The 17,780-nt window shown below is 38.7% G+C and overlaps 2 protein-coding genes across 4 annotated transcripts in view; both read left to right on the forward strand.

The window, feature by feature from the left end:
- The first annotated feature begins 388 nt into the window (after positions 1 to 388).
- Positions 389 to 4,740, forward strand: lactb2 (lactamase, beta 2). The gene is made up of 7 exons (XM_085255667.1): positions 389 to 605; positions 1,128 to 1,288; positions 1,485 to 1,605; positions 1,871 to 2,049; positions 2,604 to 2,752; positions 3,220 to 3,307; positions 3,888 to 4,740. The coding sequence occupies exons 1-7, from the start codon at positions 484 to 486 to the stop codon at positions 3,929 to 3,931; spliced, it is 864 nt and encodes a 287-aa protein (XP_085111793.1). The 5' UTR covers positions 389 to 483; the 3' UTR covers positions 3,932 to 4,740.
- A 1,533-nt stretch (positions 4,741 to 6,273) lies between these two features.
- LOC146553118 (nuclear receptor coactivator 2-like) overlaps positions 6,274 to 17,780 on the forward strand; it is a 56,468-nt gene continuing 44,961 nt past the window's right edge. For 2 of the 3 annotated variants that reach the window (XM_085253711.1, XM_085253710.1), the window contains exon 1: positions 6,275 to 6,442. The gene's annotated coding sequence lies outside the window, so the exon portion shown is untranslated. Of the gene's footprint in view, positions 6,443 to 17,780 lie in introns of all 3 variants that reach the window. The other variant, XM_085253708.1, reaches the window with a different exon arrangement.

A 17,780-nucleotide genomic window follows, 5' to 3' on the forward strand; every position in this document is an offset into this window, starting at 1 on the left:
AAAATGCTGTGTAGTGACAAAGACATTAACAACAAAGACAACAAAGAGCAGTAAAACCACAGAAACCTTTTTCCCCACAATCCACACATGCCTATCAAAAGTACACGTGTGAAAATGTGAGTCAGTCAGATGTGGTGGGAGATGTAAAGATGCGATAGGTTTACCCAGTCAGTTTCGAATTGAAAAGATATACTGTAAAGTACAGCATGAAATAAAGTTACAATAATAATGTGAAAAAGAACATAAGATAAAACGCACAGCAGTACTGACAGCAAGCTTTAAGTGACACATTTAAAATGGGTGATAGAGGATCGTGTCAAAACACTGACGCGGATGAGCGAGCTCAAGACTTTTATTTTGAAATCTTCCTTAGTACGTACAGGAAGTAAACAAGTTTTATATCCTGTATGAGATTCTCCTGAACTTTTACTTCTGTATGTTTTGTTATTTTGTACTGATGATAACTTCACACCAGCTGGAGCTATGAGCGCCATTATTCCTCGCATAGAGCAGTTGTCTGCTAGAGTGGTTCGGGTTTTGGGCTGTAACCCGGGACCGATGACTCTGCAGGGAACCAACACTTACCTGGTCGGCACGGGCAAAAGGTGACTCTAGTCCCAGTAGTGACGTTTATCATTTTCCCAAAAGGAAACATGAGTAAATGTGTTGTCTGTTTAGCTCATGTGTATTTGAAAGGGACTAGCTGGCCAAAAACTTGACACTCCTTTTCCGTGCAATGTCTTAGCTTGTAGAAATGGGCGCTAATGCCAAATTCCATTTAAAATCTTTTAACTTGAGCATTTTCGCGCTTCTGGATAATAAAGGTGACAGATGGAACAAAGCTGAAAGTGTGAAATTAATTGCCAGGGTCTTTTTGTTTCTTCGGCATATACTCATACACTAATAAATAATAATAGTTTGGAGTAATATTTAACAAAAATAGTAGACTACATTTGCAGTGAAAAGGAGCGCTTAGTTCTCTGTAATGTGAATAAAACAGCTATAAAACAATAGCCAACTATAAGACAGAACAATGGAGTACTCATCGGTAGAGTTGGAATATATGAATATGCATAGTTACCTTTAAAACCCTTTGGGTGAATATATAATGAGCAATTATATTCCAGACGGGTGCTGATAGACACGGGGGAACCTGCTGTGCCTGAATACATCAGCAGCCTGAAACAGGCACTGAAGCAGTTCAGCACCAGCATCCAGGAGATCATCGTCACACACTGGCATCACGACCACACAGGTGGAGTAGAAGATATCTGCAGGGACATAACTGGTGAGCCCCTGAATGTGTGGGTATAGTTGGGTTACTTCACCGTTCATCATTACTGTAATCGTGAAATCTATCTAAAAGCCACCTTCTAATGAAAAATCTGTTATTAGTTTAGTGAATCAAAAACTGCCAGTACTTTTTTGGCTTAGAGACTCAGTGAGTCAGTATTCATTTCTTAGGGTTTTTTTTTATCTTGCAGGTTCTGAGGTCCGAGTCAGCAAACTGCCTCGCTCCAACAAAGCAAGAGAGACAGCAGGAAGCAAAGACTACAATTACCTAAAAGATGGAGATGTTGTTGAGACGGAGGGAGCCACACTCAAGTCAGTTCAGTTTTTACACGTTGTGAATTTATAAAAGAGCATTAAAAATACATCTGTCATAATATACACAGAAGAACAATAGCTCAAAGACTTTTTCAGGGTGAAAATATACAAACCAATATCATGAAATCTGCTGCAGTACCAACAAAAAATAAAATTTGTTAATATTCCTTTAGTTATGGTTATTATCATTCTGCACACTGACATGGCTTTTGTCTGAATCTGCAATCAGACAATTGAGCAGAGAGCCATTTCTTTTTCCCAGAGTGCTTTTCACTCCGGGCCATACTGATGACCACATGGCCTTGGTGCTGGAGGAGGAGCGGGCTATCTTCTCTGGAGACTGCATCCTGGGCGAGGGCACGGCCGTGTTTGAAGACCTCTACGACTACATGAAATCTCTGCAAATCCTGCTGGACTCGGAGGCTGACCTCATCTACCCTGGTGAGCAAGGATACGCTGATGCTTGGCCCTCTGTTTTATTTCTTAAAAAACCCTCTGGATAATGTTTTTTTTCCCCCCCCTCAACCTGTTTGCACACAATCACACAATGTGGTACATCATCACTACACCAGTGAGAAATGTATATTTTAATAAAAAAATGTAGGTAAGTCTAGTTTGATACACCATTCTGCAGATACCATGCTGTATCACAGATCATCGTCTCCATTATATTAGATAATGGTGAATTGTTTTTCCATATTTATTGCGAGGAGTGTTTCATGACATTGTTATAAGTTACTCTATGACTTCCACTTCTAAGATCCGCACCTATTCACTCACCGAAACGCCTCGAATAATTCTTTTTTTATTTTTAAACCAGTGAATATTTACCTTATTTTCAAAATAGCTGCCAATAAATTGTCCGTTGATCGACTTTACTTGTTTCAGAGCTACCGGCTGTGCTTCTTTGAGTTCTGCCTCTCTGACGTGCATTCATTTAACAAAGTCTTTCCGATGACTGGAGAAAAAGCTTGCTGCTGCTGTTCTCTGTGCAGGCCACGGACCTGTGGTTCAGGATGCTGGCTCTAAGATCAGACACTACATCAGTCACAGGGACCAAAGAGAACAACAGATCCTGGCAGCCATTCAGGATGGAGCAGGAAAGCCTTTCAGTTCCATGGAGCTTGTCAAGATTGTGTACAAGGTCAGGAAAAACCTTCTTTTCCTTTGATGCTGTTTCCAGCTTGTTGTCAAAGGTAGACTGGGTAGACTTCTACCAGTAATTCTACCATCTTTGACCATGGAAGCAATCTAATCCCTTCTGATTACATTCTAAATGGGCTGGCACTGCTGTACTTGTCTGATCTTGTCGATGTTCACACTCATTGCAGAGCATTTGTTTCTGCTAATCAGATGATCAACAATATTACAAGAAATAGACTTAAAAAGAGAGAGATTAATAATAACTCGGAATTAAATGCAGAATTAAACGGTTTCTTGAAATGTTTCTGTTTTATTAATGGCTGCCTGTGAAGCACTTTTCTCAGCTCTGGTGGTTTAGCATGTGCTATACAATTGACTTTGACCTTGGCCTGATCCCATACAGACTGATCTGTTTTGAGGCTGGATCACAAAAAAATGACACTGAAACTTGTGTTGCTTTTCTCTCAGGACACACCTAAACACCTGCACCAAGCAGCTAATGTGAACCTGGTTCATCACTTAAAGAAGCTGGAGAAAGAAGGCAGAATCAGTCTGGGTATGGTCTCATTTACTTCCTTTACAAATAAGTTCCAGCAGATACTGTAATGATTTAAATATGATCCAACAAAATAGACGTATCTCACCATGTTGTTTTTTTTAATGCCTCAGCTCTGGCAGCAGCTCTTTGTTGCTGCTGGGAAATTTCTGCTCATTTGGTACAAAGGTTTGCTTGGACTCAAAGAAGGCCTGATTAGATTTTGGTGACCAAAGATCAAAGTCTTTGTGACTTCACATCTATCCTATTCTTTCGAACGTGATATATCAGGAATATCTAGGGAGGGAGGAACATGATTATATCAGAGATACGTGTTCTCTTAGACTCCTAGATGAACTGATAAGAAATCAGTGGTCAAAGTTCAAGGTAACTGTGACCTCATGAAACCAATTTCTGTCCTGTAACTGATGAGTCTGAATAGACAGGTTGTAAACTTCAACATGCATGGTGAGCAGAGGTATACGACTGTGAGTTGGTAGTTTTAGTTACTATACTTTAGGACTGCAGGTTAATTATAACTGTGCTGCTGTCATTTAGAAAATTTGGCTGTGACACAAATGTAAACCTTTCTTTCCCGCAGTGAACGAATCTTCACAGAGCAGCAAATGGAAGAGCAATCTGTGACGTCCACTGACAGTGAGATGAAATGGAGCGTTGGGCTGGGATTTTCCAGATCAACAGCTAATGATTTTTGAATGCGAGATGATTGCTTTCAGCGCTATGTTTGTGCTGTACACCAGTGCTGATTGAGAAATGTTCTAGAGGAAAAATCTGTTGTATTAGTCACACCCGTTGCTTCAGATATTTCACAACTCAAAACACACAAGGCACAGAAAACAAAGGGACTCACCAGGACTGAGCTGCAGCCTGTGTTATAGTTAAACAAGGCTAAAATTTGCCTCAAGGTCAGCCGCCTGTGGCCGCATGAAGAATAACCTCATCCCCTAACACTTCCCCCCCCTAATTAAAACTGCTTAACTGATTCTATGTCTTCTTTTTTTGAGTTGAGGCTGTTAAAGTGAGCTTTTTGTGTTGATTTAAAAATAATTGTCAGCATTGTCTTCCATTTAACAATACTTTCTTGTCATGTAAGTGGGATGAGTAGGATTTATACAGTATAAAATGAATGTACTGTACTTTATTTTACTGAGTTTTGTATATAATGAAGCCCAGAAAGTAAATAATCTCATAACATTTGTCATTGAGTTGTTATTTATGAGGCTGGCACTTCCCTATCACAGGTGTGTTATTGCAATATCTCAAGAAAGGTTTCATGTGGGTAAAAGGAAATTCATTGCTTAACTGTTCAGCTGTTTCTGGGTATAGAATTTTTTTATGCAGGCACTCGGTTAAGAAAGATTTGTCAAATAAAGCATAAAGTGTGTGTATGGGAATGGGAACTGGGGAAAATAAAACATTTTGGTGCTTTCCCAGACTGTTGACCGTGACACAATGAGAAATCTAAATAGTGATGTGTACAGAAATATATTTATATTTTATATCCAGCTGTTTTCTCCCTTTGCGAACTTTAAGCCGTCTGTCTTTTCAGTCATGTTAATGAATCTCTAAACTTTGCACTGGAAATGCTGCACACACACAGTCAGTCGCTAGGTGGCAGTATCTCTTAATTTTATGGCAAAATTCATCGTACCATGGTCAGTTACAATAATTTGCATTATAATTGTTCTAGTTTTTTAGAAACTTGTTTTAAAAAAATATTATATGTAAATATGCGTTGGAATACTGTGAAAAAAAAGGTTAAAATTAAACTGTGAGTGAATTATGTACATGGACCTCCATGTTTCCCTTTTCAACATTTTGCTCATTTGGGATTCAGTTGTGTCTTTACTGAAAATCTCTCACCTTACACTAAAAAAAACTGCAGTGCATAACTAATGCAGGACATTTGATGGACACCTAACACCTATACGGTGTATTGTGGACAGAAATATAATTGTAGGTTTAATTTGTGAAATACACTTTCACATATATAGGCCACTGTCAGAGCGTCTAAATCTTAGAACTGTATGAGCATGTTTATGGCATTCACTAAGTATTGGCAAAGGGAGAACATGTATTTAAGAGACTACAGGAAAATATTTTGTAAGTTACTAACTACACCCTACATACTATATCTGGAAGCAGCGGTGTCAAACAAGGGGGGCAGAACCAGCCTGCAAGAAAGAACCGATCTTGCTCACTGGATTGTTTGCAAAGTTTTAAAATTTCAGTCAAGTTATTCATAATTTCGCACTGCAATACCTGGTGAGTCACTGTCAACAAAGTTCTAATTATAGATTAAAATACTACAGCTGTTTAATTCCAAGAACTCTTACTTCATGTCACCTGTTCTGGTCTCAAACTTTAGGATTATGGGACTTTCTGAGTTGCATCAAAGATGGTGGAATTCCTAATCTGTTGACTATGACTGTGACGGCCGGTTGTTATCTTGTTTTATATTTTGGCCACCCCCATTTTTTATATTAATTTGTAATTTAGGTTATATTAACTTTCTGTTGTCTTATACAGCTGTTTAAATGCGCTTTATAAATACGTCTTAATTAATTATTTGCACATCTGCGTTAAACTGTAATGCACACGTAATACAACATATTGCTGAAACTGCGTTTTTAAAAGTATCATACGTCGTTCACCATTTGTTCTATAAATGTGAATGTTCCCATAACGAAAAAGAAAAAAGGGACTTTATATGGGTGTCTTATTTTGGTGGTTTACTTTTCTTTTATCGCAGTCAGAACTGACAAAACAAAAAGTCACAAACTATCTCACAAATAAAATAGAAATAAAAATTGCATTCAGGGCTTTTAGTTCAGTTTTCCCTTTGAATAACTAGCTGACGGGAGTTTGCGTGCACGAGTGAGGCTGAAAAAGGGCGAACTGCAGAGACACCCAGCTCTGCCGTGTGGTAATGAGATGAGTGGAGGTGGGGGTGGTGGCGGTGGAGACGGAGGAGGGGGGTCTACTGGTAAAGATAAACAGCCGAGCCGAGGAGCCTCTGAGCCAGATGAACATGGCGGCTCCGGTCCAGGACGCCGCTGCCGCTCCGTCCCGCTGACCGACATCTCCCCGACGACATCCCGCACGTCAGGCACCCACGGTCTCCCAAACTCTCAGGTAAGTTTCCCGTCATTCTCTTGACCCCCACTTCTCCCGTTAGTCCCACCTCCAAAAACACGTATTAACGTAAGGGCTCGTGCAAAGTGTCCACTAATTTAAATCGAGTTCTATACTAAAATGATGTGCATTTGTTGTTGTTGTTTCATGTTTTTTTGTTTTCCTTCATGGCGGTTCTACATTTTTATTGGGTAGTGAAAATATACCACAGGGTTAATTAGTTGATTACAGGAAATAACGTTATGTTCGTCCAGTATTTAAACGCGCAGGTCATTCATCCGTGTTCACGAACCGGGTCTGACGGCGAGTATACTTCGCTGTGTTTATCGGCCAAATCGGCTGATTGACAGCTATCACTACTGAAACGGGGTTTCGGGCGAAACTAGCTCGGTGGATAAAAATGCTAATTTCCGTTGGTAACCTGCCAAATCCACGACTAGGGTTCAAATGTTCGGCAGAAGAAGTGAACGCAGATTGGCTCTGCTGTTTGTTTAAGATGTTTAAGCAACCGTGTTACAACGGCACAAATATCCCAACCAGGACTTCGCCGTTTAACTTTTAACGGTTAGCTGTTTAAATCCCCTCTTCCTGATCGAGAGAAGCGACAACTGCTGGTTTATGTGAACCTCCGCTGTAGCCACAAGCGTTCAGTGCTCGCTTGTTGCTCCTGTTAAAGTTTCATGTAACCACCCATAATTAAACCCTCGTTGATCACGGATGGGTTTATCAGATTAAGACAGACATATAATTGTTTAACAGTGAACATTTTATGATATTGTCACACTGGTTCATATCGCTTTGACTTCCTCAAGCAACTCAGGCGTCAAGCAAAACAAACGCAAGCATACACTTCCGGTTTGTAGTTTCAAAGTAAAACCAGAGACGCTCTAAAAGAGCTGTTCCACTTCCTATTACTAATCCCATTGAACAGAAATTGGCTGAAATTCTGCAGCGGGCCCACATAAATTATTTTATTTTTGGAAATACAGAACACAGATCTAATATTTGTTTAATGTTCAGACTTATAAAACAACTTTTATGTCCTTTTCTCATAAAAACACTTCTGTTAATACATGCTAAGTAATTGTTTAGAATTTGTGGCACTTTACCAAATTAAAACAAGTTGTTAAAAGCAAAGTCAACCCACAAGATACATTTTAAAGTGTGTACATGTAGCAGCTGGTTGTGGTGGTCTAACTGCCATCAGGAAATAAAAATTTCTGCTTTTGTTTCAAGTTTCAAGCCTGAAACTAACATATCAGCTACAGTGAAGCAGTTCACAGCCATGTACCCAAGTCCCTCAAATACTTATTTCACTATAATTAACCCATAAACAAAGACCATAATGGAAATGTTAGAAGAAAAAATGTTTAACCCATAGAAATTGCTGGGATACCTCTATAGGATGCTATCAGAGGTCCAGAGAGCTAGTGTTCTTCAATATATTAAAATTTCCATGTTTTTGTTGTTAATTCAGTTTAAAGATACAATTGTAGGTAGTTCATAACTTATGTTATTTCATGATGGTATAATTCCAGCATTTAGTAGAATGATGTCACAGTTTAAATGGCTGTTAATAATAGATTTTTAATAATTAAAAAACAAGTGTCTTTTCCTTTTCTTCCATCTAATTTGACATAGTTTATCAGCTAGCTCTACTGTGTTGTGAGGGGATGCTTATCTCTCCAGAATGTGTTTTTTTTTTCAGGTTTGAAGCTGCAAACAAACAATAATAAAAAGGCTAATTATCTGAAAGAACATGTTATTTCAAGTGATATTATCGTTTTAGTCCAGTGGGAATAGTCGTAGGTGAAAATCCATTAGAGACTGGTAGATGGATAGAAACTACTGACATTATTATCGTCATCATTTTTTTTAATGTATTTAAAGTCATAACAGGCTATACTCTGTAAAGATGGGAGGACGTCTGCTGGTTTGTCAAGAAGGGCGTTGTGTGATTTGAGACCAGGCGTTTAGGAAATGAGGGATATTTACATCAAACTTGCGTCTTTTTTTCATGATATATGATCCTTGAGAGTGCTTTCACTTTTGCTTTTCCTTTGTTATATGTGTATGCTGTTAAAAGCCAATTTGCAAAGCAAAAGCCAAATGATTTGCACTTTAGAGTGGCCATGTTTGAGATATTACAATCATCCCTCTTATATATTCAGCAGATTGCTCCTTTTTGGACTACATAGCATGTGTATGTATGCTAACAGGACAGCATAGAATGAGGAGTGCGGCTGTGACAAAAACATGTCGTGCAGGTTTACGCTGAAAAGAAACACTCACAGCCCAGAACGTATTGTCTTGCAGTGAGGTGGGCCTTTTTAAATGCAGGCATAAGAATTTGTCTTTATTTGCTGTTGTGCTGGTTTCTCTGTGTTTGCTATTGTGCAGGTATCTTACTACAGGAAACCTGACAGTTTGCCTACGTGACAGGTGCCATCTGATTCCTCTGGAAATGTTATCTTTGAGGGCTGGGCTTATGATTTTTTTTTGGGCTCTTTTAGGCTTATTTGCTCTTCCCGGCACCCAAAACTGAACTTTGAAAGGGATTGCAACATGTAGGCCAAGTGTTCAGGTTCTGTTTAACCCTTCTTTTTGTACCTTTTTTCTCTCTAAGGGGTTAATAGGCATTATGCTATTTATGCATAGAAACAGTCAGGCAGCACAAAATACTGTGCATGCTTTGTTTTAGTCAGGGATTCACCTCTATCTGTTTGCTCTGTGTTTTTGTAACATTTTCATTACAGTTACAGAGTAGTGTCTTGTCTGATTAAATTCTAGCACATTACAATACAATGTTCAATGCCAAAACTACCTTATAGTGCTGCAGCAAAGTGCAGGAATGTACTTAAGTCCAAGATCTTAACACAAATTTGGCAGCCTGCCCAATGAGGGATCCTTAGTGGCTTGAATTCACTAAACCACATGAGGGCTCAAATAATGTCCTGACCAATGACGGCAGCAGCAGGAGAAGGAGGAAGGGCAAGGCTTGACTGTGCAGTTCTCCTCAGTTTGTTTTCTATGACGTTTTATCCTGGGACAGCAAGGAAATAGATTCACACATTTAAATCATAGCCATCAATCCCTGATGTTATCCTGGTCTTGGATTTAAAATAAATCTAGTCCTAATTTAATGTGAGTGAATTAAATCAGATATAGACGTGAAAGTAGTGACAGACTATAAAATAAACATGCCAAAATTGTAGCTGTAGCAAATTCAGGTGGTGAGCACTGGGTTCCGTATCTACTTAAGAGCAAACGTTGCCTTCAGTGTTTCTCACCCACAAGCTGATATTGTTAATTTGGGAATGATTTAGGGGGGTATTTAAATACCAGCACAACTGGTTCATCTGTACATCTACTAGTATTTACCAAGGGGTGTATGTGTGGGTGTGTGCATGCTTGTCGACTTATCTGTGTTTGTTTATGTCTGTCTCCTCTCTCTGCCACCAACTTATCAGACACACTCTGCTCCTGGCTTTCTGTCACGTAGCAGAGACAGTCGCCTTCCAGGTCTGATCCTCCTGAGACCAAGTGCTCTAATTAACCACACACACACACACACACACACACACACACACACACACACACACACACACACACACACACACACACACACACGCACGCACACACCCATGTCACTGACTCCCCTGAAAGCTTCCTGTGGTGCCTGAAAACCATAATCACTGTAATATTCCCTCAGCAAAATGAATCTGCAGGATATTGTTACAGTATCTGATGATAACATACGTTTTACTTCTAAATCAAAGTGCATTGACTTGCAGATTTGAATACAAATTATCTCCTTAAACATTACTGAATAATAGGAAGTAACATAAAAGAGTCTTAGAATAGACTTCATATATGAGCGTTTAAAAGGTCAGACGATGTATTGGCTCATGCGCATTTTTTAAGTTATCTTGAATAAGTAAGAGACGATGCTTTAGATTGCAAAATGTTTAAGGCAGCCTATTTTGTACAATCTTTGTAATTGTTACACAGTTTCTAAATTAGTTCTTTCTTATCGTGCTAGATGTGACATACGCCAATACTTTATATCTGCGATAAGCTAATATCAGCTGATATCAGCTAGCCAATTCACTGGTTTTTATCATCTCTGTTGACACATTCAGTAGGTTATTTAACAAAGTTCTCCTTTTATTTATTTTTGTCCAACCATATTATTTTATTTGACCTTAATGTAAACAGTGAAAAGCCTTGATAAGGGTACTATATAAACCAGTGCAAAATGGAGCACATTTCAGATTGGAGAGCTGTAGTGAAAAATAGGTCTCCTTTTCCTTCTACAGCATTTGGCAGTATGTAGTGATATGGCTTTGTTCTGCAACATTCAGATACAGTGCATACACGATGGGAGCAGCAGCGCCCTGACAATAGACATAACACTGATTGATGCAGGTATTGTAGATTCCACACTGACAAGTATATGAAGGCCTTCCTCGGCCTGAGTGACAAGAAGTCATGTAAAAAAGGATGCTTTTGGGTCCATGCTTACTGGTTCCATATGAATTAAGAGGGTAAATAGCAGCCAGATGCTGCTAATAAAATATGCTTCATTTTAGGTGTTTAGCACAATGCTGGAATTTCCCAGTGCTCAGAGAAACTGCAAGAAACACAAGGGCTACATCCTAGACTCTGCAGGCGTCAGTTAGCATGTTAAATCCTAAAGTACAAGGCCTGCATAGAGCCCTGTGAAAACTATATTTTTCACATGAGTGTTCATTAACGTGCCTGCCTTTGGGACCATTTGGGCTTTCATGTAAGAGACTGCACTATCGATTACCCATGCGTCTTTGAGGCTAATTTCTATAAAAGTATAACCCTTCTCTGTGGTGTTTGCAGATCTCCAGATAGATAATGTAGTATGATCCCTACATAACTTTCTGGTTGTGGCTTCCATGAACTATGACATCACCTTTACTCATTTATAGTGGCATTTGACGTGTGGGCCAGCCATTTTCCAAATGAAAAGTTTCTTAACTCCAAAAAATTAAAAAAATTAAAAATTGTTTCATCACTGATGGACTGAAAAAGCGATCATGGAGGTTTTTCAGTTTTGGGTAGACTATCTCAACTTTCTCAACTAAATTATTTCCACAGTTTCCCTCAGTGCCATCTGGAAATTTCTGTGCTCCTGCACTGAAAAATCGTTTTCTATTCCTATTCTATTTTGGATGCATGGGTCAGCATGTGTCGCAGTTTGAATGAACAATGACTAATGTGTCAACCACAATAGCGGCTTAATACAGACTCAAAGTTTTTTGGTCTACCACCTGTTTATTTTAAAAGGCTAATACTTCTAAAGGCTAGATGTGTTTAATAATTTGCCACGATTATGATTTAAAGGACTTAAAGTTTCAGATACATCAAAACATTTGAATCATATTTTTAAAATGTGATCATATTTTATCCTAATGACAGGAGCTGAGAGAACTGAGGAGAGGAGCTCTAATACAACAACAGCAACACATCATTGCTCAGATACTAGCCAAGGCGAAGCACTTGTAGCTATTCTTGCAAAAAGTATACATACTTATTATAGATATACTGGAAACACTTGTTTTGTTTTTTGTTTGTTTTTTCTCGCGGTTATAGTAAAACCATGAGACCTAAGGCATGCTATGAGGCATCTGAAAGTTAAGGATAGTTGTACAAAGAAAAGCTGTTCTTGGGAGATGCAGAGCAACGGCTGAAAAATTCTTGTTATTGTTAGGGGAGCAAGTCAGATCTACATGTCTGTTGCTTATGACTCAAATATGATCTTAATTCGAAATTCAGACAAAGAATAGATTGCAGCAAAAACCACAAGTATTTTGTAATTTCTTGACATGGTGACTGCACACAACAACAGGAGGGGCTTTCATTCATATTCCCTTATTTACCGTATGTGTACCTAAAATAAAATACTCGTGGACTGGAAAGTTTGATCAGTCATCGTCATCATAAATCACCAATGTGTTTCTTCGAAAAATTTTAAAAGACTCTACTGTACTTTGACATATGATAAGATGATACTTATCATATGTCAAATAAGTATCATATATCATGATACTTGTGACTGTGGCCATGATTATAAGACAGTGTGGTCAACACCATTAAGAAGCATTAAGAATTATTTAGTTAATTAATAATTGTTTGTATTGTAAATGATTACATCAAAACCTGACGTAAGCTCAGACCGCCTACAATTTAAATGAAATCTTTTTGTTTGTCATGTATCTGAATGATAGGAAGTCTTTTAGACTCATCCAATACTATTGTTTTTTAATTTGTGCATACTTAGATTTATACTTGCTAAAGCCTCATATTTGCTTCAGCTAAATCTTGGAATCACTTCAAAAATGTAGCCCTTTCCCCTTGTTGTTGGTATATGATAGTGCTATCATAGTACTCATTTTAGTACTGTAAGCTACAGTGTTAGCCAGGGCACAGTTGTGGAAGTTTACATGTATTCATGATGGTAATTTGAGGCTTTTTATGACTTTTCTGAACGGTTCTTTGTCTGTTTCAAGATTTTTTTATTCAGCATACACCTTTGCCAACTTTAAAAATTAGAATTGGGTCCACAAGTTTAAATTTATTTTAGATTTTGTCTGGTTTAAACATGGTCAAAAGTACACATACAGGCACATACAAATATAAACATGCATACATAAAACATTTTTAATCAGTTGTGCTGAAGGTTCTCTAATGTCTTTTAAGTTGACTACAACTGCTAGTTTCTCTTTGGCAGCATAAGAAAACATTTGTTTGACACAACTCACTGGTTCAACCAATATAGAACAATGAAAAAGTCTAAGGAACTCAGTGAGGTTCTAAGAAGGAGAACTGTAGATTTATTCAAGTGTTTCCAAACGCAGATTCTGGGATGATCGGTTCAAATAATTTACGTAAATGCAAGTGGTTCTGATATGCCACCACTTTGCCGATGTCGGGAAAAAGACCTAAACTGTTGACCTCAGATGAGAGGGAGGATGTTCAGAAACATTTTAGGATTCAGCAAGGTTCAAACCTGCCTGGGTAGAGAGGGTGCAGGGCAAAAAAAGAAACCACTGCTCCAAAATCAACACCTTCAACTTCAACTGCAGCTGTACATGGACAAGCCAAATGTTCTTCCAATGATACATTGCACAAAGGGCATGCAATACTGAAGAAGGAGGACTAGCTCAAAATTAATCAATTTCACCTCAAATCAGCTGCTAGATGGTGGAAACTTCGGTGGTCCAATAGGACAATGATCCCAAACACATAAGAACTGGTTTTGGAATGGATAAAGGAGGCTGATGTTGGGCTTCTGGAATGGCCTTCCCAAAGCCCTGACATTAACTCGATTGTAAATTTGTGGACTATGCTTAAAAGCTAGTACTTTAATGAACCCTTTAGATCTGTTTTTTTGCAGTGGTTTTGACAACTGATTTAAGAATAGCAAAGAGAGCAATCAGTAATGCTTACCACTTAAAATACACTTTTGTTGAGGCTCTTTCAAACTTGGGATGAATGAATAGCATCTCAGGCAAGATTTATGTTTCTATTTTTATTTTTTCTTAGATTCATTATTGACTAATTTGGGAAATATGCCTAAATCCAAATGAATACTGTAATTTGAACTAATAAATGTGGAAAGATTTGTCCTTCTAAACACAGTTTTCCATCACCAGTTTACTCTTAGATTTAATTTGAAAGTGGTATTTAAAGTGGCAGAAAAAAGTCTTAAAAGTCTTCAGTTTGACTTGCTTAAACCACATATGCTACAGTGAGACAGTGAAAGTCAAATTTTAAAACTAGCAAGTATCAAGACACCTTCTGGCAGATACATTTACAGTCATTTTTTTCTCATTTTTTTTTATAAACACTGAAGACTGCAGCTGGCTATGAAAGCGCAGCATGCAGCCTCACATGATTTGAGTTTCTGGCTTTGAATTCACTCTCTCTCAGCTGTTGTGTTGTCGTGGCAGAAAGTCTTAGTTTTACAGTAAACGTCTGTTGCATATAAGGGATACATATAGCAGATTAAAGTGCTTAAACAAAGCAATAAACCAGCATGTTGCCACTCAGCTGAGGAGCAGGCTGCAAAGCTAACTTGCCTTCCTATGTGCAAACCATATGGAAAGCTGTGCAGGGTTGAAGCAGTAGACCCGTGAGCCAAGTGTAGCAGGTTGCATAACAAGTGCTAATTTGGTTAGCTGGAGCTGATGGCGGCTGTAATTCTCCAGCACTATGACAGCAGAGCTGTGTTACAGAGAGAGAGAGAGAGAGAGAGACTCCACAGGCTTCCAGCTGGATAATACAAGCTAATAGCATAACAGGCTTTTGCAGAACAAACGCAGGCCATGGCCAGAGCTAATTGTGTTGTTCATCACAGCCTTTTGGTGACAGACCATTGCTGCAAAGATGACAGTAAAGAGGTTAAGCAGCACTGTGGCCAAAATGCATATTATGGCTTGATTAAGTCCATTCTGATGTCCATTTGTTACTCCGATCCTATTCTCACCATGAGACTCTGGAGATGAATCAAAGTCACGTAATGACAAGTTATTAAATTCAGGAAATAACTGAAAAATTTTAAAAGTTTATAAATATCCTTTTGTCCACATGTGATCAAAGAGAGGTCATCAAAGCTGAGCTTCTTGTGTTTTGGTTTAGCATCACATCTGTGGCTGAGAGAGAATAATTAGATTAAGAGTAAAAGCAGATGACAGGGCTGCTTTTGAAAAACTTGTCATTTTTAAGAGTTACTTAAGTCATTTGTGGCTTAAGGGTAATTTTTGTGCAGTCTTAAGATGAATGATTGAGCAGAGTTTGTAATTAGTTGACATGCTAACCTCCCTGAATGACTGTGGGTGCTTTTGTTCATATTCACAAATTAGTCATATGTTTCACATAACATTATAAGACATGGGCGGAATCTCACAGTTTCACAAGAAATTTGATGCATAATTGTGAACATTGCAAATTGCAGATGGGCTGTTTTTGCACATCTTATATGGGATTATATATTTTGCGTTACTGGCCAGGATTATCAGCCTATGCGTCTAACTTGTGTAATGTGTTAGACGCATAGGCTGTATACTGTAAACCAGCTCTGAGCTCGGTGTAGCTGTGGATGTCTGTGTTACCATAGAGCTGCTTAGTAACAGAAATTAATCACAGTCAGGAAGTAGGCCGTCTCTCTGTGTGGCTCTCATTGACTTTCTGTAGCTCCCTCTCACTCTTCCCTCTCTCTATCTAACAGACACTCAGTGTGTGTGTGTGTGTGTGTGTGTGAATGTGTGCATGTCAGTGTGTATGTGCGTGCTTGGTTACCACAATGTCTATTATGCAAATAATTAACAGTGTAACCCTCCATTGCTAACTACAAAGTTTGGTCTTTACACAATTGCCATGACTCTGTAGGTGCAAATATGTGTTTCTTTGTTTTTGCTGAAAGCAAAGTTCAAGTCACTTTGGGGGCCCATTGTTTATTTTTTTAAAACAGCCTTTAGAAATTATTTGCATGTTCTTTCCTTTGAGAAAAGGCTGTTTCCGAAAGGGAGAAAACAGTCCAACTGGTTAATCTGTATTTTACTGGTGCTTCAGTGTGCATCTTACTGTCTTGGTTTGTTCTACTTGAGGTCCTGGGTAAAATGACTGACAAAAATGTACCCTTTGCAGTACCTAAGTTTGCAGTGCACAAAGTGGGCTGGGTGACAGCCACAGGATTTTTCTGTCATCGTGCATGTGCGCAGGAAGAACATTTGTGCTTGCATGTGTGCTTGTGCAATTCACAAAGGAGTTGGGTAGAGATCAGCTGTCCATCTTTCCTCCACAGACACTGACACACTCTGATGCACACACAAACTGACAAATGCACACACACGCACAGCTATCTCAGTGGTGGCAGGTGCATGTTAAAGTGCAGTGTGGTTTGAGTGTGCTGTGTCCAACTGACTGAGAATGCTGCTGCCACACGCACACACACACACACACACACACACACACACACACACACACACACACACACACACACACACACACACACACTAAGTAACAGTGAACAAATCGGGGGGAAGAGCAAGCAGATGTTTCAGATTTGGCCACTGACCAAAAAAAATAACTTCTTCTTTTTAGTACTTTTCATTTGGTGTTCTTGATTACAGTAACTACACACACACACACACACACACACACACACACACACACACACACACCACAAGCATGCAACACATTACCACTGTGCTAACGATCTCGATTTGGTAGGTTTGACTCTTCCATTTATTTCATCTATTTTAACTTGTTAAACTTTCAAGCTGCAACATATTGCATTATACACATCATAATGTTTTTAAAACTGGTTGGTCAACCCTGTCCATGCCCACAGTGAGCAATGCATGCGGATACCGAGTACTGATACCAGTTAAATGACTGGACTGTATTCTTTTACTACGAGGAAGCAATTGGGAATTGCTCTTTTATCTGCAAGGCAATGTCAGGCTTGGCTTTCGCTTTCCAGACTTTGTAAAACAAATTGTAACAGGCTTATTAAGTCTAGTAATAAATGACAAGACAACCAAGATGAATTCAATCTAAAATAAAAGTAAAAAGTGTGTATGTTATTCGCCTAATCTTTTTTGCACTAGTTTCATTTCAGCTCAGATTTAGAATCTTCCCTGCCCACAGCTTTCATTTCATACTAGTTTCTCCTTTCGCTGCTCTCAGTCTCGCCGTGAGTGCACCTACACACAAACACAGATGCACATGCACACATGTGTTTACATGGAGCTGACAAAAGGCAGGCGAGGTGAAATAATATTAATCAAGTTGACAAAATGTTAATGTATGTGAAATAAATATTTCCCAATAAGTGTTAGACTGAACATTGCAAGAGGGAGAGTGCAAGAGCAAGTGAGAGAGAGCTATGTTAGCTCTCCTGCTAGCAGTGCATTGCTACTGATTCATACTTTATTAAACACACAACAACACAGGCTTGAATTGCATAGATTGGCCCAGCTGTCGGCTTTTTGAGTCGGGATCAGTCTGATATTGGATCAGTACATCCCTGTGGCCGCATCAGCCTTTATTCCTATTTTGTGACATATTCTTTTGTTTGATGCTTCACATTATGTCTCTAAGGGAAAACAAGTTTCAGCTTCCTGCATCGAACGCTGAATTTGTTTAAACATAAGTACGTGAATGTTCATAGCCCCAAACCTCAGTATTAGTGAAATTGTATTTATAACTTATTTACTACTATGTCAGAAGTGGAAAAGAACAAAGTCACAGTAACAGTTCTTGTCAAGGACTTTTGGTAAAGATGTACAGAAAATTATGG

This window comes from Mchenga conophoros, linkage group LG18 (genome assembly GCF_057382185.1).
Source record: "Mchenga conophoros isolate Kocher_MC1m ecotype Shallow Benthic linkage group LG18, M_conophoros_male_GT1.1, whole genome shotgun sequence".
NCBI lineage: Eukaryota > Metazoa > Chordata > Actinopteri > Cichliformes > Cichlidae > Mchenga > Mchenga conophoros.

Bases quoted from the DNA above. Each gene is read 5' to 3' on its own strand.
- lactb2 (XM_085255667.1), top strand. From the start codon at position 484: ATGAGCGCCATTATTCCTCGCATAGAGCAGTTGTCTGCTAGAGTGGTT. The intron at 2,050-2,603 runs GTGAGCAAGGAT...TTCTCTGTGCAG, and splicing joins GGCTGACCTCATCTACCCTG to GCCACGGACCTGTGGTTCAG. The intron at 2,753-3,219 runs GTCAGGAAAAAC...CTTTTCTCTCAG, and splicing joins TTGTCAAGATTGTGTACAAG to GACACACCTAAACACCTGCA.